Source organism: Cynocephalus volans, chromosome 15, assembly GCF_027409185.1.
Source record: "Cynocephalus volans isolate mCynVol1 chromosome 15, mCynVol1.pri, whole genome shotgun sequence".
Taxonomy (NCBI): domain Eukaryota; kingdom Metazoa; phylum Chordata; class Mammalia; order Dermoptera; family Cynocephalidae; genus Cynocephalus; species Cynocephalus volans.
The window spans coordinates 94,582,129-94,596,913 of record NC_084474.1 but is presented as its reverse complement, the minus strand read 5'-3'; the positions used below and the strand labels follow the sequence as shown (position 1 = coordinate 94,596,913).

At 56.6% G+C, this 14,785-nt stretch overlaps 1 protein-coding gene across 10 annotated transcripts in view; it reads left to right on the top strand.

Annotated features, from left to right (window-relative positions):
- The window catches only part of TSNARE1 (t-SNARE domain containing 1), a 180,791-nt gene that overhangs the window by 66,864 nt on the left and 99,142 nt on the right, over nucleotides 1–14,785 (top strand). For all 10 annotated transcript variants that reach the window (XM_063079523.1, XM_063079524.1, XM_063079522.1 and 7 more), the window contains 2 exons: nucleotides 4,334–4,411; nucleotides 4,826–4,895. In XM_063079523.1, the coding sequence (XP_062935593.1) occupies nucleotides 4,334–4,411; nucleotides 4,826–4,895 (148 nt within the window). The remainder of the gene's footprint in view (nucleotides 1–4,333; nucleotides 4,412–4,825; nucleotides 4,896–14,785) is intronic.

Genomic DNA, 14,785 nt, shown 5'->3' with positions numbered 1-14,785 from the left:
CATCAACAACACGGCAGTTGGCCCTAGTCAGAAAATGGTGGGTCCCAGAGGGCAGGATTTGGGGTGGGTCAGGGAGAGCTGCTGCGAGAGCAAGTGGACAGGGGTTGTAGAGGAGAGAGGTGGGTGAGGAGGGAAGCACTCCCCCCCCCGTTATCTGTGGAAAGGCTGTTGCCTAGAGCGTCAGCAGCTTCTGGAATCACCTAGACATAAACGTTGTAAATAGCAAAGGTTCTCAGAACCAAATCGTTCCTCATTTCATTTTGTAGACTAGAGGACAGGCGAGGGAGCAGGCATCACCCGCTCTGTCTTGTAGAAGAACGAGGCTCTGAGAGTCCAGGTAACATGTCTCAGAATCTGAGAGGCTGGTGGCTGGTTGGGATTGGGAGCCAGACCCCTCAGACTCCGAGGGCACCCTGTTCTTGGGGGCGAGTGTGGGTGGCCTGTGGCGGGGTCGCCTGCCTTGCTGAGCTCTGCTCTCTCTGCAGCACATCTAGCAGAGGTGCCTTGGCTTGTCTTGGAGGCCAGGAGGTCACACTCAACTCCCCATGGCTCAGAGCAGAGCACGGGCCACAGCAGCCTGGCGTCTTCTCCCCACACCTTGGTTTCCTCACTGAGAAGAGGGGTGCAATGGGATGGGCAGCTGCCCCTCAGGTCAGCCTCGGTTTGCCACCTGCATGTGCCAGCACAGTGCCAGCCAGTAGGGCGTGCATGGAGGGCCCTGAGTTCAGCAGTGGGGGAGCTGAACCAGCAGGGAAAGGCCCATGGAGAGCAGCGAGATGTCTGGGAGCCTGGAGACTCAGCTCCGTCTGGGAGCTCAGCAGGCGCTTCTGGAAGAGGAGACCCTGGGAGGTTCTTAAGGAAGGAGTTGGCATTTGTCAGGGGAAGGAGGCAGGATGGCACTGGGGGACTAGCCTGCACTAGGCTGTGGAGGGGAGGACTCGCCCTGCCAGGATGCCTCCAGCTAGCCCAGGGCCTTCTCAAGTCTCTTAAGCACATTTGCCTGTTTCACAGAGAGTCCTCTTATCTCTTCGGGGGTAAACCATGGGCATGAGGCTTGGAGCTGGCCTTGATCACCAAAGTCAGGGCCGGCCACAGCAGATGTGAGCTGTGTGGGCCAAGGCCTGGGGCGAAGCGAGGGTGGGGTGTGAGGGGATGTGGGCATGAAGGTGAGGCCTCCTGGATGCAGGGTAGGCGCCTCGCAGGAGAATATCGGTCTGCTGGGTGACTTCCCTGCAGTGGGGAGCGAGAATGTTGAAGGGCTGACGCCTGCATAGGGCTCTGTGTGGAACCTCTCTTGCACTGCTGGGGAGGAAGCTGGGCCTGGAGGATGTCAGAACCCTGCCCTGGCCGCAGCTGGCTCAGCTGGAGTGGAGCAGCCTCGCTGGTCCCGAGGTCCCCGCTGTGGCTCTGCCTCTGTGTTGGCACAGACTGTGTCTCATCATCTCACTCACTGTCATCATCAACAGATACCTGTTGATTGCCTGCGAAGATCCCTCCAGGCCCTGGAGACTCTTGGCTTTCCTGGGTGTAGGGCAGGGATGGTGTGCACACTGGAGGAGGCCTGGCAGTCTGGGCTGTGTAGGGGAGGAGGCTGGCAGGGGTGGGGCACGGTGGGGTGGCCGAGGGGTGGTGGTGAGGAAGACACCTGCCAACACAGGGTCTTGCCTTCTCCCAGGAGATGGCCCCTACACGGGGCAGCTCTGGGCACCTCTCCTCCTCCAGCCCTGAGCCGAGTTCTTGTGGGAGTGGGGCCTCTGGAGCCCGTCTACCCTCATGGCTGTGGCAGTGGCCACGGCATGCATGGCAAAGGTGAGTGTGGCCCCGTAGGACTGGGCAGTTGCTGCATTTCTTTCAGAACTCAGAGCTCAGTCCCCACTACTTACAGTGGCATGCCGCTGGGCAGGTCGCCTGCCCTCTGTGCCTCATCTTCCTCATCTATAAACAGGGAGAATAATACTTGGGCCATTGGGCGGGTTCCATATGCTCATGCCAGATCCCCAGCCTGTGGGCACAATTTGTTGTCCCATTATCATCCTTGTTGTCACTGTTGTGACTGCTGCCCTGGCTGTGACCATCCTGATGTTTTAGTGATATCTTGGAGGCCCCAGAGCCCATGGGGTGCAGTGGGCAGTGTGTGTCAGGTGGTGAGAAACCATTTCAGGCCAGAGACAGTGAGCTGAGCTGCCCCTGTTCTGAAGACAGCCCGGGTAGCCTGTCCTTCCGCAGGCTTTGCCCTGAGGGGCAGCTGGGCCCGGAGGCCCAGGGTGAGCTGCTTGAGGCAGCTCCTCAGAGCCCGTTGGGCTGCACTTGGGCCGCACTTGGGCCTGGGGCCTGATTAGAGAGAGGGTCTTCCGCTGGGGGTGGGCTGTGCTGGCTGCGAGGCCTCGGCCCTGCCCAGCCCTGGTGCTAGGGAGCTTATGCGGGAGGCCTGGGGCTGGGGAAGGGCAGGGTGGAGGCAGCAGGACACAGAGTGCTTGAGGGGCTGCCGTTTGCCTGTGAACCGGGAGTCAGGGTCAGCCCTGCCTCTGTGCGGCTGGCCTGCCTGTGACGCAGAGCTGGGCTTGGGGACCTGTGTCCCCAGGGGAGAGCAGATGCTCAGCCCAGGTGAGCAGTGCTTCCTTCCGTGCTGGGCCCCCTCCAGCTGGCTCAGAGAGTAGTGTTTGGAGAGTCCCGCTGGCACCCGAGAATCTTCCAGCCGCACCCCAGTTGTGGACCTCACACCATGTTCTTTTGTTCTTGTATTTTATCATGGAAACTTTTAAACACACAGGAAAAGTTGAAAGAACCATGCAACAATCACCTTTATTCCCACCCCCTAGGTTCTCACTGACATTTCACCAGTGGCTTTTGTCACAGATCGGCCACTCACTGTCACTCCACCCGCCATGTATTTCTTTTTTTGGGGGGGGTGGGTAGCCAATACGGGGATCTAAACTTATGACCTTGGTGTTACAAGTCTGTGGGTTAACCTGCTGAGCTAACCGGCTGTCCCCTTGTACTACTTCCTTCTAGATGCTTGCTTACTAGCTTTGTTTTTCTTTGAGATGATATTTACGTACAATGAGCTATACACATCCTGAATGTTTCTGTAGGTGTTTTGACAAATGCTTGCACCTGCGTCAGCCCTGTCCAGGCATAGCATGAAGCCCTCACCCTAGGAGAGTCCCTCCTACCCTGCCCCAGCGCCAGCCCAGCCCTGCCCCACAGGCACTACGGATTGCTTTTGTCTGTTCTAGAACTTCAAAGTGTATGGCTCGTGTCTGGCGTGGTATTTCTGAGATTTGCCGTGCTGTGTGTACTGTGAGCTCCATCATGTGCAGTGGCCCTGGGTGCCTGTCTACTCTCCTGGTGTCTCCTGGACCCTCTTTCCAGGTCTTGGCTGTTGAGAGTGCAGCTGTGTGGATGTCCCTGTGCAGCTCTGTGTGAATCCCCAGCACGGAAGGCTGGCTGTGGGGTGGGTGGGCGTGCAGTTGTGTGGGCTGTGGGCCTTTCCCTTGGTGGTCGTGTGCTTTATGCTCGCCCGGCAGTGCTGGCAACCCCTGGCACCTTGTGCACATCAGGGCTTGGTGGTGTCCCCACAGTCTTATGTGTGGCTTTTTTTAAAATTTAGATAAAGTTCACATAACATGAAATTCACCATTTTAACCATCTTAAAATGTACAGTTAAGTGTTTTTTAGTGTATTCACAGTGTTGTGTAATCACCACCACCTGCCACTTCCTCAGCATTTTCATCACTCCAAGAAGAAACCCCATACCATTAGCGGTCCCCCCGTTCCTGCCTCTGGTCTGCCTGGTAGCCTCTAGTTTACTTTCTGTCTCTAATGGTTTGTACTGAATCACAGGTCTGTGGCGTTTGTGACCGGCTCTTTCCACTCACGTGGTGGTTGGTGCTTCGTGGCACTGGGGCACGTCGGTGCTCCCCCTCTTCACTGCGGGATGCCTTCACCCTTTGCTGGCCGCTGGGCCCCAGGACCATCTCAGCCTTTTTGCTCTCGGGAGTAGCGCTGCTCTGAGCGTGCATGTGCGGGCTCTGTGTGTTCAGGCATTCCCGTTTCTCTGGATGTGTGCCCAGCAGTGGGACTGTGGGGGCACTGGGCATGTGGTGACTTGGGTTTCGTCTTTCCCGCCATCTTCACATTTCTCTCCTTTCTTCAGCTTGTCCTGTCCCCGACCCCCTGCTTGGCCCTCAGGAGGTTGAGCTGGGAAGGCTGGGGAGGACGCTTGGGGCTTTCTGCCGCCTCTCAGGCTCCTGTCTCTGGGAACCGCCCACAGTGGCCATGAGCCCGTGGGCAGGACACTCAGTGTGCTATCCCCTCATCCTGTCTTCTCCAGCCACCCAGGTTGATCCTTGTGACCTCCAAGAGCTGTTTCAGGAGACGTCGGCCAATGTCTTCCGCATCAACTCCAGCGGTGAGTCTGTGCCCGGCCTGGGCCCACCCCCTCCCTCCTGGGTTGCCCTGGCTGCTGAGGTGACATTGGAGGTGGCAGGTGCTGGCCGTGCCCTCTCCTTTGGTGGAATCTGCATGGGTCCCTGTGGAGGAAGGAACCTATCTCAGGTTTCTTCAGACTGGCAGGGCAGGCAGACTAGAAGCCACTGAAACAGGGCCTAGGACTACACAGGGCCTGTCTGGAGAGAGGGTTGTGGCCGCAGTGGCCCTCTGCTGGGGTCGGGTGGGGCGAGCTCTAGGTCACTTAGGTGGACTGCTGTGTCCCTGGTCCCAGTCCGTAGCCCTCCTGCCCTGCCTCTACTGGGGCACATATATAGAGTTGCTGTATCAGGGAGGGTCTTTCTGCTTCTTATGCCTGTCCCCTTTTCTCTGGCAGTGACTTCCTTGGAGCGGAGCCTCCAGTCCCTGGGTACGCCAAGTGACACACAAGAGCTTCGGGACAGCCTGTGAGTTTGCTGACTGCTGTGTCTCTGCACCTGTGCATGGTGCCATGGCGGCTTGCGGGGGTGGGGTGGGCACTGTATACACTTGAATGCCAGATCTGTTCATACACTCGCTCACTGACAGCCTCCTTGACCACACACACACGTATATGCACACCTGTGAATAAGCCCTGGTTGGAGCTTGGAACCTAAGAAGGGGCCCCAAAGGTCACTTCTTTGCAGGGCACACAGGTGCACCTGCCCCCTCGAAGAAGCCTAGGTGCACCTTTGGATGCTTACATAGACACATGTTTGCTCAGATGGGAGGGTGCATGCCGGCTCACACTCGTTCTGCCCCACCAGCACCTCCCAAATGTGTGTCTGCCACACTGCAGGGCTCACCGCTCTCCCAGGCAGACCACACTGCACTCACTATCCCAGCTGCTCCTGGACTGCCAGGTCCCACCTGCAGAGATGTGGGGTGCCCTCAGCATGGGGTACCTGGACAGGCCTGGTCAGCACAGCCGCTCACTGGGCCCGCCTTGTTGGGAGGCCTGATCCTTGCGTCCACCCACTGCCACCTGCCCTGTGCCCCAAAGGCAAAGCTGGGGGCCACCCCAGCCTCGTGCCCCTGAAAGGGCCGGAGCTGAGAGAAGGTTGTGAGGATAGAAGCCCCAGGCGAGGCCACTGGGTCTCTCTTTACCCCCTCACACCAGCTCCATTCGAAATGAGCAGGCAGACCAGCCGAGGGGACCCTGCGCCGAGTGCAGAGGGCCTCTGCACATGTTCCGTGCTGCTCTGTTTTTAATTTTCTATTCAGTTCTTTTTTTAAAATAAAATTTATTGTTTTCCGATTGTGGGAGGTAACATATGCTCATTATAGGAGATTTAGACGTATAGGGTATCTAAGGGGCCACTGGTAACGTTTTGGTGTTCCCTGTCAGCTTTTTCTCAAAATACACATTTTGCAGTATCAGCCTTGAGCGAGTAATGTTTGGATCCTGCTTTTTACACTTACAGTTGTGTAGTGCATGTGCCCTCAGTAGACTTCTCTGCAGATGTGTTCTTTGCAGGTGCTGAGTGTGCTGTTGAACGTGTGTGATTTATGTACGGAGGCCGGGCCTGGGTCTTCAGACCTTTCCATTTTTTCACTTTTGCAAGCAGAGTTTCCAGGGATGTTGTGTTTACATCTTCACATTACTGCCTGTTTCCTGGGTTAGGTCACTGGAGGTCAAGTGGGGTGGGCATTTCCAGGACCCTGGCCCTCACCTGCATGTCCTGGTTGCCTGGCTTGCTTAGCTGAAGGACGATGTCACCAAATGTGGGCCTTGGAGAGGAGGGGGGCTCCCAACATATACCTGGGGGTCCTGCCCCAACCCAGGGCCTTGGTCTGAGGACTGAGTGTCCCTGGTGCAGCTCCCCCACCCGCAGGTCAGCCTCAACTGTCAGCTCCCGAAACTCTCACCTTAGAGCCCTCCTCCTACACACCAGCTCCTGGCCTGGCTGCAGTCCTTGCCTGCTTGTCTTGGCCTTCCAGAGCCTTCCATGACCCCATTCGATGGATGCATGTCATGGACTGTTAACATTTTAAAAGTAACTTTTGAGAGTAACAAAGAGTTGCCAGTTCCATATTTTCTCCACATTGACAGAGCTGCCAGCTTTTTTATTTGGCCAAGTAAGGACAAAAAAACCCAAAAACCAAAAAACAAAAAAAACCAATACCATCCATTATCACCATCATTTTATAAAGGAAACGACATTTCAGTCCTGCAGAAGTGGGAGGGATCTGATCTCAGGAGAGGGGACAGTCCTTCAAATTGAATAAATTTAGCTTCATAAAAGCCTCACAAGGTTGAGCCTGTGTTTCTCATCTTGCACGATTCAGGTGCAGCCTTGTCATTTCTGTCAGCCACCCTGAGTAGCCCCACACTGGCATCCCCATCACAAGCCCTCAGGCTAGAGCATTATGGCCGCTTGGCGATCCCATGGGGTGAGGCTCAGTGGCTGCAGGGACTGTGCTTGTCTGGCTTCCAGGGCCAGCGTCAGCCAGGCGCTGCCAGGTCCATTGGGATGGTAGCTGAGTGAAGGAGTGGTGATTCCAGTGGCTCTGGGAGGACAGGGCCCCTGTGCAGCACTTGCCAGGTGCACCCGCAGCACTGCAACTGTGCTGCCTGGCAGGCGCTGCTGTCTTGTATCTGCAGGTGTTGAAGCTCTGCTCCCAGTGGCCTTCAGGTTGCCCAGGAGCCCAGAGCACGTCAGTGACAGCACAAGGCTGGACTTAAGCCTGACCTGCAACTGAGTGATCCATACTTGGCTCTGGGTTTGGCTGGGTCTGCGGGAAGCAGGGGCTTGTTCTAGGCGGATGGAGACGGCACACCTTCGCCAGGTTCACAGGCTGCCCAGACCTCCCCTCCCTACCCCAGTGCCCTGGCTGGTTTCAGCTCCTCCAAGTCGGTGTGGGGCTCAGCTGCAGAGCTGGGGTCCTTGACAGGGGCTGTGTCTTCTCCTGGACTGCAGTTTCTGCTTTTCCCAGAGAGTCCCTGGGTATGATTAGAACCCCCAGCCCTGCTCCCTGGAGCAGAGAGATGGGGGAGGCACAGGTTTCCAACCCAGGCCTTGTGGATCCTGTTTCTGGTGTGCTTCTACCCTGGTGGGGACTGCTCCTGCCGCCTTTCTTTTCCTCTGGGAATCTCCGTTGCTATAGAAACAGTGGTGTCACAGCTGAGAGTGACACTTCCTGGCACCCCAAAGGGCAAATACCAAGTGGGTGGCGGCTTACTGGAGTTCCCTGTGGATGTCGCCTCCCACACCCCCCTCCCTCCTCCACACCTGTTCTCAGGCCTCCTAGTCAAGCTCGGCCCTCATCCCACCCCAGCTGCTGCCAAGGCCCTTCCTTCCTCCACTCTCCAGTTTTGCCTTTTCCTGTCTCACTGCCTATCAGTGGTCAGTAGTTTGCTTCCTCATACTGCACAGCAGGGATGACCCCACTCCCGTGCCTGGGTGGCCCTGGAGCTGGGGTCCGGCATAGGGTGGGCCCAGAGGGAGCTTTGTTGGGGGAGCACACTGCTCGGCTGCCCTTGCCCTGTGGCAGCACCTCTGTGGATAGCAGAGAGGAACGGTGGATAGCCCAGGAACGGTGGCTGCAGGGGCAAACTCATAAGGGAGGCTGAGAAGAAGCCACTGGGCAGGTGGGAGGAGGGCATGGAGAGGACATGATCTGGGGCCAACCATGGGGGGCTTCAAGGAGGAGGTGCTAGTGTTGCAGTGCTCAGGAAAAGCCAGGAGCCTGCTGCAGGGCTGGCCAGGGGCCAGGCACTCCTGGGCAGAGAAGGGCCCCCTGGCAGCAGTGGCTGCATGGAGGGTTTTGAGGCAGCATTGGGGTTTGAATGCTGCCCCACCTGGGTGGGCTGGGTGGCTGTGCCATGTTTTCTCCTTTCTGATTCTCGCTGCTCCTGTCTGTGAACAGGACTGTGGGCTCTGGCTTTGCTCAGGCACAGGAAGGGCCTGGCGCAGGGCCCGGGGTGCTGCGGGCTCTGGGGAGCCGCTGTTGAGCTGACCCGGCTGGCTCCTGCAGATGGGTGCAGTGGCTGCTGCAGGCCATGTGCGGGAGAGTTTGCTGATTTGCAGGATGTTTTTTAGGACCCAGACCCCTGATTCTGGGGATGGGACAGGTGTGCACTGGGTGGAGGTGGAGGCAGTGTGGTTTGGAGTCCCTAGCTAGTCTTCACTGTGGCCACAAGGCAGTTCCTCCTCTCTCTCTGGGAAATGGGCTCGCCCTGCCCGTCTCAAAGCTGTGCACCCGGGTGAGTGTGCAGGCCAGGCACTGGCAGGGGTGGCGCCTACTCAGTGTTCCACAGTTGTCAGCCCCGGTCTCTGCCTCTCCTTTCCTAGAACTCTCCCCACACCCATCCCAGTGGATGCTGTGGGCCTGGTCCCTGTCTGTGTGGTGTCCTGTTGGGCGGTGGGGAGCCTGGGTTGGCTCCTGCCCTGTAGACTTTCCTTTTCCTTCTCCCCCCTTGCCCTGACCCTGACCACTGACCTATCCTGGTTGGCATGACTTGGTGGTTCTTTGTTCATGAAGTCAGCTGGGCTTTATTCCCTTCCACCCTGGACACTATTGAGATCTGGAGGGGGTGTGCTGGGCCAGCGTCCCCCTCCTGGTGTGTGGCTGAGAGGACCTGCTTGCCTGGAGCTTTCTAGCATGGTCCCTCGGGCTCCATTCTCTGAGCTTCCTGGGGGATGCAGTGATGCCTCCTGCTCACTGCCCATGCTGTGGTGAGGAGCAGAAAGACCATGGAGTCCAGGTCAGGCGGCCCTGAGGTGGGGTTGTGGTTGGAGGTGACCACTGAGGGTCTGCCTAGCTCTGTATGAATGGCACTTTCCTCCCCTCGGACAAGGATTTGCATGTCGTAATCAGCACCAGAAGGGATCAAGAAGCCTTGGATCAGGATAATCCAGCACTGCAGGCCTGTGCACGGCAGCTCTTTGAGGGACTTAGTCTAATAGCCCAGCACTGCTGCAGAAATACCCAGGGCCGTGAGCTTGTACAGGGCAGGACCGCAAACCTCATGAGCACCTCCCCCCAGTCCTCCTGTGATCTAACATGCTGCACACGGATTCCTGTGGGGATTTGCTTGAGAGCCAGGAGGGCAGGAGAAAGCACACTTCTAGCTCATGCCCCTGTCATTTGCTGTTGGAAGGCTTCCCTGGGGGAGGTACCCCTGGTCACCTGGGGGCCAGTGATCCTGGCGGGTGATGACTTATTTCCAGAGCCACCTCTGGGACCCAAACCCAGGCAGGGCCAGCTGACCAAACCCAGGTCTCTCACTGACATGTGGGGAAAGGGAGGCGTGTGAAGAGGGGCTTTCCCAGGGCCACAGAGCGAGAGCAGAGATGGGAAGAGGCTGATTCTCTAGGATATCAGGGTGGTGTCCACATGTCATCTTGGGCTTGGGTGACACTGTGGGAGTTTGGACATTTTTTGTTCAGGTCCATTTCTTGGGGGGAAGAAGCTGTCCAGCAGCCCCAGGGCTGGACCTGGCTCAGGAGCTGGAGAGCAGTGAGGATGGGAGGCCCATGGAATTGTGGGTCCAGAGTTTGGCAGGTGTGGTGGGGAGGCTCGTGTTGACGCCATGATGTCTGGGCCACAGTTGGGACCACTCAAAGCCCAGGGGTGGGTTGGGGGAATGAGGAGTTGGATCATCTGGAGGCTTCACACATGGTCAGCACCTGGGAGGACTCAGAGGCTGAGCTCTGCTGGGACTCACTTGGTCTGTCTGTGTAGCTTGGGCTTCCTGACAGCATGGTGGCCTCAGGTAGCTGCAATCCTCGCCTCTTGGCTCAGGGCTCCAGTGCGAGGGTTCCAGCAAACCAGGCAGATGAGATGTCACCTTGTGTGGCTCAGCTGAGAAGTCACACAGCATCACTTCTGCCATCCTCCACTGGTCAAAGCAGCCCCAGGTCTGTCCACATTCAAGGAGAAGGAATATAGTTTCATGGCCATTTTTAAAACTGCCACTGGCCCTAAAGCAGCAGCAGTTTTTGAGGAACTGAAAGGAGGGAATCTGAGGCCCAGGGAGTGGTCCTGGCAGGGAGGCCAGGGAGGGTACGATGGGGAGAGATGGTGCCAGTGGGTTAGACTTGGGCCAGACCACCCAGGGCCCTGTAGACCATGGTCGATTGGTTGGGGTTTATTTCCAGAGTGGTGGGAGCAAATGGAAGGTTCTTGAAGGCAGTGGCATGATGGTTGCACTGAAGACCAAGTCCTGAGTTGTGTAGGGGTTCTGGAGAAGTGAGACCCTTGCAGTCATGAAGGGCTCTGGGGCCACACCTCACTCACGCCCCCCTGCCTCATGCTCACAGCCCCATAAAGATTCCCTCCCTGCAGAGCTAGACCTTGGGCTGTACAAGGTTTCGTGCAGGTCTGTGCAGCGGAGAGGTGGTTGGCCAGGTGTGAAGTGCTGACCGCCTGGCCCGGCCTGGATGCTGTCAGAGGATGGTGAGACCTGCTCCATGTTGGGGTCAGAGAGGGATCACAGAGGTGGGCCCTCTCCTCTGGTGCCTGGTGGAGGGGGCAGTTTAGGAGGCTGAAGAACAGGGGCCTCACTGTGTGTAGAGGCAGCTGTAGGTGGGCCGCGGAGGAGGCCCAGGAAGAGTTAGAGAGCCGTTACCCTTGCCTTACAGGTCATTCTGACCCCAGGCTGCTGGCATCCTCAGCAGCCCCTGCAGCTGAGGTGGCCTGAGGAGCAGCCATGCAGAGCTGTGGTGCTGGTGTAGGATAGGCTAGGGCCTTGCCTGCTGGGCCACAGGAGGGTAAGGGGGCACACGTCAGGCACATGCAGGGCCCCCTCCCTTTCCCACAGAACTGCCTAACAGGTGCAGCTCGGGCCTGGCAGAGCCACCTCCCCCAGCACTCCTTACCCTGGGCCTGCTGAGGCGTTTGGGGAAGGGGAAGGGCAAAGAAAAGGAGGAAAGGGAAGTGGCTGCTGGGTTTGGCCACCATGCAGTCCCACATCATAGCGCGCGTCAGAACCGCACTCCTTTCTGTTCCGTGTGAGGATGGACTCGTTTGTCAGCTGCTGGGCTTGTGGGTTGTTTCTCCTTGGCTGTTATGAGCATGGCTGCTCTGGATGTTTGTGTGCAGGTTTTTGTGTGGATGCAGGTTTTCACACCTCTTGGGCTTATCCTGAGAGCGGAATTGTGGGTCACGTGGTGACTCTTATGTTCAACTGTTTAAGGAGCTGCCAGCTGTTTTCCAATGTGGCTTCAGCATTTCACATTCCCACAGCAGCGCATGGGGGGGTTCCAGTGTCCCCACCTGCCCTCCAGCCCTTGCTGCCGTCCGTCTGTCTTTCACTCCTGCATCCTCGTGAGTGTGAGCTGTGTCTCTGTAGTTTTGCTTGCGTTTCCGTAATAACTAATGATGCTGAGTATCTTTTCACACATTTGTTGGATGTTTGTAGAGCTTTTTTGAAGAAATGTCTATTCAGATCCTTTGCCTGTATTTTAATTAGGTTGTCTGTCTTTTTATTGTTGAGTTGACTCTCTTTCTAGAAGTTTCCTCCAGGCTGTGTGGCCCCGTGCTCTCCTGGGCTTTTGCCTGCCCTCGTGCCTGTTCCCTGTTGGTCTCCTTGGCTGGCTCCTCCTCGCTCCAGCCTCTTATCTTCTTTCCCCTTTCCCTTGGTGGTCTTGCCTGTCCCACAGCTTGGAATGCCTCCTTGGTGGTGCCTTGGACACACCAGGTGTCCCTCCAGCCCCGCCCTCTCCTCCCCTGCATGACCAGGAGGCGTTGTGGACTGATCCATCCACAGGGGTCTGACCGCTGCATCCTCAGGTCCCCCTCTCAGTCAGAGGCCTCCATTCTCGCGGACCCAGGTTGAGGGAGGGACTTCCAAGTTGTCCCCCATCCCCAGCCCTCTCCTAGTCATTGGTTGGTCTGTCCACTCTTTTCTTATGATGTCCTGTCTCCAACCACTTCTCACCCCCTCCTCTGGGACCCCCTGGTCCAGACCACTGTGCCCTGTCTCCTGGGTACCTGTAGCATCTCTTCCTGGCCTCCCCATCTCTGGTCTTTCCCCCAATGGCTGATTCTCTATGCAAAGGTCAAAGTGATCTTTAAAATGTGAGTCAGATTCCATCAGTCTCTGCTCAGGAGTCCCCAGCAGCCTCCCCCACAGTGAAGTCAAACCCAGACTCCTGGCGGGAACTCCCACGCCTGCCTGACGTGACCCCTCCACCTCCCGTCAGTCCTACCTTACCCCTTCCTGCCCCATGGCGTCAGGTTTTTGACTGCTCAGTTCTCTGCTTCCCCTTGCTTTCACATCTTATGTGGCTCCTTTGTGTCGCTCCAGGCCCCACCAGTTGGCCTCCTCGGCTGCATGCATCTCCCTTGTGGGCGGCGCTTGGGCACTCGGTACCTGCGGTACTTGATTTATGTGTTTCCTTGGGCATCGCCAGCTCATGAGGCTGGGCCTTGGTCCCTGGAGCCGCTTCCTGGGGGTGGTGCCTGGGCCAGGACAGGTGCAGCGCTCCCTCAGGGAGAGGGGAGAGGGCAGGGACCAGGGACAAGAGCAGCCAGCCACAGGCACTGGCAGCAGCACTGCAGACCCTCGGAATCCAGCAGAGGAGCCAGGGAGCTGACGCACCGCTTGGGTCTGGAAAGGGAAGTGGGCTGGTGCTTGGGCGGGGAAGGTGGTCGTTTTGTTGGGGCCGAAACGGGGGCAGGGATTGCTTGGGCTGGCGTCAGGGGACCTCTGCCACTCCAGCTCTGCAGCTGCTGCCTGCTCCCATGGACTCCTCTGTGGCTCAGAGCTACCACATCCTCATCTGTCAACGGGGATGGTCATGAGGAGCAAATGAGAAGGTGCGAGTCCGACACCCCCGGCAGTTAGGTGTCTCTAACCGGCATCCTAAAACAAATAATGACAAACCAGAGGAGGTCTTAGTGTTTGGGCTGGTTCAGGGCCCAGGGTAGGTTAAGGCTGGAGCGCTGGGGCAGATATGCTTCAGGTGACGCCCCTGCCAAGCAGGCCTTGCCAGTCACCTGACACTGTGCCGTGCAGGCTGTGCGGGCAGGGGTGCATGAGCCAGGCTCTCCGGCTCAGTAGCCGCCTCTCAGTTGTGGGCGCAGAAAAGCAGGCAGAGCTGGCTTCCTGCGGATATGCTGACTTGTGGGAGTGAGAGGTCGGGGGTGCGGGGCTGCAGGTGCCAGTTCTCTTGGTGTCCCCTGGCTCTGCCGAGTGCCAGCCCTGCCCTCAGACAGCTTCTCTCATGGCGGGAAAGTGGGTGCTGTGGTCCCAGGCATCACACCTGCACTCCACCTGTGAGTATGGAGAGATGGGCTGGCCTCGCCTGTGTGGGACTAGAGTCCTAGCTCTGCTCTGCCTTGTGTGGCTCATTGCTGAAGCAGTCCAGGGGCTAGTGGAGGTCACAGGTTCACTGGCTTGGCCTCACTGTGGCACTTGGGTCACAGGCCAGGTGCAGTGCATGCTGGGGTGAGCGGTTGCTAGTCATGCTTTTGTGTTGTGGTCCCGTTCATGTCCCTTGCCTCAGGTAGGCCTGCCGTTCATGTCCATTGAGCCTTCTCCTGCCTGAGAGCACATGGCCTTGGAACCAGACATGGGTGCTGGAGGACGGGATGGCCTCTGCGTACTTCATGTGTGGAGTCTCATGGGATTTTCACAACGCAGGGACTGTTACCGTCCCCAGGGCAGGTACAGACGAGGGGCAAGCCAAGTGACCTGCCTCAGATTGCACGTTGAGTGGATTCGAACTCAGTTCTGCCAGAACTAATTTTACATTCCTGGGATAAATCTCACTTGGTCATGACATAGTGTCCTTCATATAGACTGCTGGATTCAATTTACTAATATTTTGTTGAGAATTTTTCCAACAATGTTCATGAGGCATGTTTGACTGTAATTTTCCTTTTTTGTGACATCTTTATCTGGCATTGATCTGAGGGTAATCTGGAGATATAAAACGAGTTGGGAAGTGTCCTTACCTCTTAAATTTTCTGGAAGAGTTGGTTTGGTATTATTTTTCTGTTACAAGTTTAGTAGAGTTTGTCAGTGAATTCTTTGTTGGAAGTTTCTTTGTTGGAGTTTCTTTGTTGGAAGTTTTAAAACTATGAGTTCAATTTCTCTTTTAATTTTAATGTATTTAATAGGTACAGAATTATTTAGATTATCTTTCCTGTATCTTTTAAGGAATTTGTCTATTTCATCTAAGTTGTCTATGTGCGTAATATTGTTCATATTATTAGTTCCTAAGCTTTAAAATATACATCTTTTGATTAACCACAGTCTCCTTTCAAATACTGTTACATAACTTCACCTGTCATGTGAGAGCCTTATGTCATGTACCCTTGATTCTTCCCTTCCACCTTTTGCTCTATTGATGCCATATGTTTTACA